At 42.3% G+C, this 8,389-nt stretch overlaps 1 protein-coding gene across 1 annotated transcript; it reads left to right on the top strand.

Moving 5' to 3' along the window:
- Positions 1–5,642: 5,642 nt before the first annotated feature.
- LOC310779449 (uncharacterized protein) lies at positions 5,643–7,038 on the top strand (the record flags this gene model as incomplete). The annotated part of the gene is made up of 3 exons (XM_083639982.1): positions 5,643–6,246; positions 6,331–6,551; positions 6,838–7,038. The coding sequence occupies 3 exons, from the start codon at positions 5,643–5,645 to the stop codon at positions 7,036–7,038; spliced, it is 1,026 nt and encodes a 341-aa protein (XP_083496108.1).
- Positions 7,039–8,389: the final 1,351 nt, after the last annotated feature.

Here is an 8,389-nt window from a genome sequence, read left to right as displayed (position 1 = left end):
GCTGTGCTGTCTGTCTGCTAAATATTCCTGCTGCAATACTCCTGAGTTTTTTAGTTTTGTGCTTTTACTTGCTTGTGGTTTTAAAAAATAGTCTTAGACTAGTATCTGGCTAAAGAGTGGGCCACTTTAATTTTTTGCTTTTATTTAAGTTGTCTAATTGTGCATTATTTATTTATATTCTTTCTTTTTCCCCCTCTCCCTTTGAAATGGTTCAGTATTACTCCCAAGTGCCAACACTTATATATACAAATGTATCCATTTTTTGTTTCTATTTTTCGCACATTTCCATTTGGCAGGACCCCAATTTGCTGCTTGATTGTCAGGTATACGCTATCGCGTATGTGAACCCCTGTGGGGGTTGGATGTATGTGTGTATGTGAGTTGTATGTTTGTTTTATCCCCCCTCCTTTCCCCCTCTTTCCTTTTTTTTTCTTTTCTATATTTTATTCAAATGTCTACTACTGGTCCTCTTAAGGTTATTGTTTCATATTAATTACATCTTTCTCTCTCCAACTGTGTCAATAGATGTCCACACTGCTCTTCTCTGTAATGACACATGATGCCATCACCAGCTGGAACAGGGAAGGGTACGAGTAGATCAATCAAGTGCACCAGCTGGAACGTAAAAGGCCTCAACTCTCCGATAAAAATGAAAAAGGTTCTGACGCATCTAAAGCAGCTCAATACGCAGATTGCATTTCTTCAGGAAACACATCTTTGTGATTTAGATCAGGCTAGGCTACGCTGTGGTTGGGTGGGTCAGCTCTTTCATTCAGAGTTCAAATCCAAATCTAGAGGGGCCGCTATTCTTGTAGATAAAAATATTCCTTTTTCAGTCTCCAAAGTGGATGCAGATTCAAGGGGTCGGTACATTATTGTCACTGGTCGGATATATGACACTTCGATTACATTAGCCAATATATACGCTCCAAACTGGGATGACGCTCACTTTTTTGGGGATTTTCTCTCTCGTCTACCTGACATTAATATTTATCGCTTGATCCTAGGGGGGGATTTTAATTGTGTTCTATCCACTATTCTCGATCGTAGCTCACCGAAGCCTTCTTCACTTTCTAAATGCTCTGCTGCCATTAATTCATTTTTAAGTGCCCATGGAGTGTCGGACGTTTGGCGTTGTCGAAACCCCACAGCTCGGGATTATTCTTTTTTTTCACATGTCCACAAGACTTATTCTCGAATCGATTATTTCTTGTTAGATAACAAATTACTCTCATCGGTGCAAAGTTGTAGTTATAGGCCCATTGTAATCTCCGATCATGCTCCACTACTCCTTGAATTAACTTTACCAAATTTACCTTTAACCCATCGCACATGGCGCTTTAACTCTCTCTTACTGTCGGATGAAGCATTTATACTTTTTTTATCTGACCATATTACTTCATTTCTTGAAATTAATCGTACCCCGGAAATATCTATAGCTACTCTATGGGAGACATTAAAAGCTTATATGAGAGGACAAATTATGTCCTACTCTTCCCATGTTCGCAAATGTAAATCGCAACGAACCAATTTTTTACAAAATGAAATCCTTAAACTTGATAGAATTTTTGCTTCTTCTCCCTCTCCTGAGCTTTATAAGACCCGACTGTCATTACAAACAGAATTTGACATTCTTACAACTGGACATGCTGAACGTCTTCTTTTGAAGTCACGCTCTAACAATTATGAGCAGGGAGAGAAACAGAGCAGAATCCTGGCACATCAGCTTCGCCAATCTTCGGTTCGACTAAATATTTCTGAGATTCGCACTTCCTCAGGTATGGTTACCACCAACCATGAGGAAATTAACAACACATTTTCAAAGTTTTATTCTAATCTCTATGCTTCGAACCCCCCTGAAGATCAGACACCAATGGAGAGTTTCTTCCAAAAGTTGGAGATCCCCTCCATTGGCATTGACGTCAGAGATAGATTTGAGGAGTCTATCTCTGAAGCTGAAATAATACGAGCAATTGGAACCATGCAAATTGGGAAATCTCCGGGGCCCGATGGGTTCCCAAATGAATTTTTTAGGACATTCTCAAAGCTACTCTCTCCATTACTGTCTGAAATGTTTAATGAATCAATCGTTGCACTCTCGCTCCCTCCATCACTGTGCGAAGCCTCAATCTCTGTTTTACTTAAGAAAGGTAAAAGTCCCCTTGATTGTGCATCCTATCGGCCTATTTCTCTTCTTAACACCGATGTGAAAATACTGGCTAAGGTTTTAGCTCATCGTTTAGAGACAGTGCTCCCAGAGATTATTTCTCCAGACCAGACTGGATTTGTCAAAAAGAGACAGTCTTTCTCCAATCTTCGACGTCTCTTCAATATCATCTATTCTAAACCTTCCCAGACCCCAGAGGTAGTAGTGTCATTTGATGCGGAAAAGGCTTTTGACCGTGTAGAGTGGGATTATCTCTTCTTTGTTTTACGAAAATTTGGTTTTGGTGATGGTTTCATATCCATGGTCAAACTACTATATTCCTCCCCAAGGGCCTCAGTACGCACAAATGACACTATGTCTCCATTTTTCCAGCTGCACAGAGGGACAAGGCAGGGTTGTCCCTTAAGTCCCCTGCTCTTTGTCCTAGCAATAGAACCACTGGCCATAGCCTTGCGTAGTGACCATAGTATTTATGGTATTCGCAGAGACCAGGTCCATAAAGTTTCACTTTTTGCAGACGATTTGCTGGTTTTTGTATCGGATCCACTAATTTGTATCCCTAAGATTTTGAAGTTGCTAAAAGAATTTGGTATTTTTTCTGGGTACAAACTTAATTTACATAAAAGCGAACTAATTCCGATTAACGCTGCAGCAGACACATGTGTGTTTAATTCCCTTCCTTTTAAGGTTTCACCTGAAAGGTTCACCTATCTGGGCGTTGTTGTAACGCGGAGATATAGTGAACTATTTAAACATAATTTTTTCCCTCTGTTGGGCCATACCAAATTAGATCTGGCACGTTGGTCGGGGCTCCCTTTGACCCTTGCAGGGCGCATCAATGCAGTTAAAATGAACATCTTGCCTAAATTCATTTATCTTTTCCAATTAATACCAGTCTTTATCAAAAAATCATTTTTTTCTTCCTTGGATCAAATTGTCTCATTGTTTATTTGGAATGGTAAAATGCCTCGAATACGAAAAACTGTCCTTCAGAAACCTCGTGTAGCTGGTGGAATGGCTTTACCAAACTTTCAGTATTACTATTGGTCCTGCAATGTAAGAGCCATGTCCTTTTGGCAGTCTAAGCCAGTAGGATACGAGATTCCTTGCTGGCTGGCTTTGGAGGCTTCAACTGTATCTCAAGTGTCTTTACATTCCTTGCTCTGCTCACCCTTTTCTGGGGCTTTCCCTATTACAAAAATTACGACCAATCCAGTTGTATGTGACTCTCTCAAGATTTGGAAACAATTTAGACAGGCCTTTAAATTTAAAGATTTTCTTATTAACACACCGATCACAAAGAATTATGCCTTCCCCTCTTCTATTTCTGACAGTACTTTTGAACTTTGGAGACTGAAGGGAATATCTACTCTAGAGGATTTATTTATTGAGGACACCTTTGCATCCTTTGATCAGCTCTCTGATAAGTTTAGCCTACCCCCATCGCACTTTTTTAGATATCTGCAGATTCGTAACTTTTCTCGGTCCAATTTGGGCCAGTTTCCAGGGCGTCCACCCGAAAACCACTTGGACCGTATCCTTAAATTGAATCCGGTTATAAAAGGGTATATTGGTATGCTTTACCTTATAATTAACACTCTTGACCAAGTCGTATTTGAACCCCTCAAAAATAGATGGGAGAAGGATATGGAAATGCCTATCTCTGAGGAAGTATGGGATTTAGCAATTAAGAGAATACATTCTTCTTCAGTATGCTTGCGACATTGTGTGATTCAGTTTAAAGTGGTTCATCGTCTTCATTACTCTAAAGAAAAACTGGCTAAAATGAATCCAGAGCTAGACCCAACTTGTGATAGATGCAAACAAACAACCGCCAGTCTTGGTCATATGTTCTGGTCATGCCCGAAATTAGTTCAGTTCTGGCAGTTTATTTTTGAGGCCCTGGCCACTATTTTGCAGTATCATTTAGAACCCTCCCCTTGGAGTGCCATCTTCGGGGTCGTTCCAGCTGGTGCACAATTAAGTGCTGCTCAGTTAAATCTAGTAGCCTACACTACTTTATTAGCTAGGAGATTGATATTATCCAAATGGAAAGATGCTTCCCCGCCCACTTTTGCACGTTGGATTAAGGAGGTTATGCAGTCATTAAAATTAGAAAAAGTCAGACATACCATGAGAGGATCAGTTTCCAAATTCTATTCAACATGGAGGCCGTTTCTTGATTTTGTAGAGGCTTTAGATGCCCAGCTATTAGCTGGAATGGACTAGTATTCTGTTTCTTTGTATTTGTTTATTTACTTTTATATTGATTTTTATCCCTCTTTCCCTCCCTCTCTCTCTTCCCATTGTAGTGTGTGTGTGTGTGTGTATGAATGAGTATGTATGTGGGAAAGTAATTCAACACAAATGCTCTCGAGATGCCTCTTGCCAAGTTGGGAATATGCTGTGTGTATTTTCTTTTCCTGTTTTTTGTTTCTGTTTTGTTTTTTTAATGGGCTTGTGGGGTGGGGGGGAGATGAAGGGGAGGGATATTGGAGCTATGAGCCCAATCTTCAGTTCATTCTTTCTTGAAATACCATGTTTTTATGTTGAAAAATTGAAAATAAACTTTGATTAAAAAAAAAAGAGTGGGCCATCGAAACTCAGCTGACTGTGATCAGGTGATCCATCCCAGCTCTGTGAAACGAGCGGCTGATTGGCAAGGGCGGGCCATAGAACCTCTGTAGATGTAAGCTGTGTCCCAATTCAGCGGCCACGGCCTTCGTCGGCCGCGGCCTACAGAGGTCTGTCCTCCGCGGACCAGTCAGGGAAGTGCGCAGCCTTTAGACGTTGAGCGAAATGAGACGGTCTAGCCTACTACTAACCTCGCGTCACCAGGCTCTTCTCGGCGAGAAAGAGCAGCTGTCACTCGCTGTTCCCGCCCCCCGCAGGTTTCCTTAGCAACCAGTTGACAGCGCGAGCCATCTGAGAATCCTATCTCCCGCTTGACAGCGCGAGCGCATGTGAGAATCCTATGATCTCCCGCAGTCCCGCCACTGTCTCAAAAGCACATCTACAGAACAGCCTTGAAACAATGGAGCCCGAAAACATCCTTTTGTTGGTAATTTTGTTTTATTTTATGGAGGAATTAGAGTTGCACCGCCGGAGACGGCGCATGATGTTTCTCAGGCTGAGAGAAGATGGACAGGTAAAGTATTTGTTAAACCAAAATGTTACTACCGTAGTTAATGTGGCTTATAGCGAATGTCATTTTACTTTTAATTTCATATAGCCTAATCCTAACCTTACCAGGGTTTTATAGATAGATAGATAGATAGATAGATAGATAGATAGATAGAGAGATACATAGATAGATAGATAGATAGATAGATAGATAGATAGATACATATATACTATAGATAGATAGATAGCCTCCCTCTCAAAGCCAATGGGAGAAAGTGACATAATGGCATATTTTATCTTGCTATTTTGTTTATTAAAAAAATCTTCTCCTCTTCCCCCCCAGACCAGACCCATGTACTGCAGGATCAACCTGAGTGTTCCTGTACTGGACAGGTTTTTCAATGGCCAGGACACCCGCATTGACTTTCATTTGAGCAGGGAGGCGCTGGCAGTGCTGTTGGGCCTTCTGAACCAAGAACGGCGACATGGATGGGGTTTTACTATCGAGACCCTGGTATTCTTGTTCTGGCTGGCCAGTGGGGGGTCATACAGGGTGGTCTCCAGAGTGTTTGGGATGCCTCGGTCCACTGTCCACCGCATCGTCCACAGAGTCACTGAGGAGGTGGTGGCCATTCGCCACAAAGTCATCCACCTCCCCAAGACCCCAGAAGACCTGCAGGCAGTGACCCGTGGGTTTGCAGGGCTGGGAAGACACCGTGCTTTCCGTAAAGCTGCTGGAGCAATCAACGGCTGCCATGTCTGGATCAAGCCACCGAGCGGCCCTGATGGTCAGTGCTACAGGAACAGGAAACTGTTCCCCTCCATCATCCTGCAGGCTGTTTGTGACCATCAGGGCCGCTTCATTGACACGTACGTGGGCTGGCCTGGGTCAGTACATGACGCCAGGGTGCTTCGGCACAGCCCACTGTACAGAAGGTCACTCTACCCTCCTCCAGGTAATTGTATGTGATAGCTGTCTTCAGGTGAAGCAGTATTATTATTATATTTTAAGATTGTCAAATAAATCTATCTATCTCCAGGGCACTTCATCCTAGCGGACGGGGGGTACCCATGCCTCCAACACCCACTCCCCCTCATCACTCCCTACAAGAGGCCAGTACAAGGTGTGGGGGCCCAGCGCTTCAATGTCCATCATTCCAGGGCACGCTCCATTATAGAGCGTGCCTTTGGGATGATGAAGACCAGGTTCCAGGCCATCTTCCTGCAAGCGCTGGAGGTGCACCACACCTTTGTACCACACGTAAGTCATCACTCAACAGGACTTTATAGAATATTGAAGAAGAGTAAATCAGTCAATTTTGGCCGATACCGATAAATAATGTTAACATTGTTGTTATGGCCGATAAGTGATATTTATCTACCGATCTCGATATGATCTGTTTAAAAACACATTTCTATGATCATCAAATTTTGTACATACTGAACATCGGACTGATGCCGATATGTTAAAAAATGACTAACATCGGCCAATACCGATGTGATTGACGATACATTGTGCATGACTAATATATATATTATAATTTTAGGTCATAACAGCATGTGCCATCCTCCACAACATCTGCCTTGGGGTTGGTGACATCGTGGCCCCGGAGGATGAGGATGAGCCTGAGGATGAGGAGGATGAGGAGAACGGGTTGGAGGCAGTAAGTGGTGCTCCCTGGCGTGACCAGCTGACCGCAGAGGTGTCTGCCCTGGAGGAGGTACCCCCTGACCATGATTATTTGTAAAAGGCAAGTAAAAGAATTGTAAAGTTATGCGATTCATATTTATTTAAAATGTTATCTAGAGCAGTTTTGCATTTTGAAATATGAAGAAAATCAATCAAATCAAGAAATATTTTGTTGTGACATTTCTTTTGTGGTGATTGTTTCCCCCCCAATATACAGCTGTGAAGTAGTAGCCTACTTTGTATTCACTGTATTTTATTCTTGAATCTTTCTGAAAACATAATAGTGACATGGCAGCCGTCGATTGACCCAGCCCTGCAAACCCAGATGCGGTGGACAGTGGACTGATGACCCCCCAAACACACTCTGGAGACCACCCAAGATGACCACCCCATCCATGTCGCCGTTCTTGGTTCAGAAGGCCCAACAGCACTGCCAGGGCCTTCCTGCTCAAACGAAAGTCATGTCATGTCCTGGCCATTTAAAAACCTGTCCAGTACAGGAACACTATTCATTCATTATTGTAAATAGGTTCTGTTTTTCAGCATCCCCCATCCATTACATTTTATGTTACATTTATTTATTTCTATGTACATATATGTTCAGTATACCTTATTTATTTATACATGTTTGACTATTTAGAGGTAATAATAAATTATTATCACTACCACTGTTGTAATGCTCTGTCTAGTGAATTCTTAAGGCTTAGCTTTGTGTTTCCCAAGTTCAGGTTAGAATCATCAGGTCTGTTAACTCAGCATAAGGACATCAAGGAAGCATAGAGGGACTTGATCCAATTTAGACATATATTTTGCGAACTTCTGTAGAGGTTAAATATAGCACATCTCTGTGATCCTGGGTGCTGCAGACTACACACTACATTGTGTAAAGTATGGTTAATGTGATCTCAGTCCTTTAAAAGTTAAAGGTAAAGTTAGCTGAGCTATAGACCAGTGGTTCCCAACCTTTTCCAACTCAGGGCCCACTTTTATGTCTCAAAAATGTTCGCGGCCCACCTCCGACCCCATAAATACAAAGGCCATATAATGCGTTCTCAGAGCACTTTTTTATTGAAAATTGAACATAAAGGACTGAACTGAATACAGGAGAAACATGTTGGAAGCTCCACAGTCACTAACACAGCACCTGTAACATGTTGCAACACCTTCAGTATTACAGTTTTCAAGGAGCTGTCCACACACACACACACATACACACACACACGCACACACACACACACACACACACAGACACAGACACAGACACAGACACAGACACACACACACACACACACACACACACACACACACACACACACACACACACACACCAATCATTCAAGGAGCTGTCCATCAGCACCACACAGATGTCAGAAATGACAAGCAAGGGGCTGTCTGTAACAGGCTAATTA

Source organism: Poromitra crassiceps (genome assembly GCF_964638095.1).
Source record: "Poromitra crassiceps genome assembly, chromosome: 7".
NCBI classification, from domain to species: Eukaryota; Metazoa; Chordata; class Actinopteri; order Beryciformes; family Melamphaidae; genus Poromitra; species Poromitra crassiceps.
This window is presented reverse-complemented; position numbering and strand designations above follow the sequence as displayed.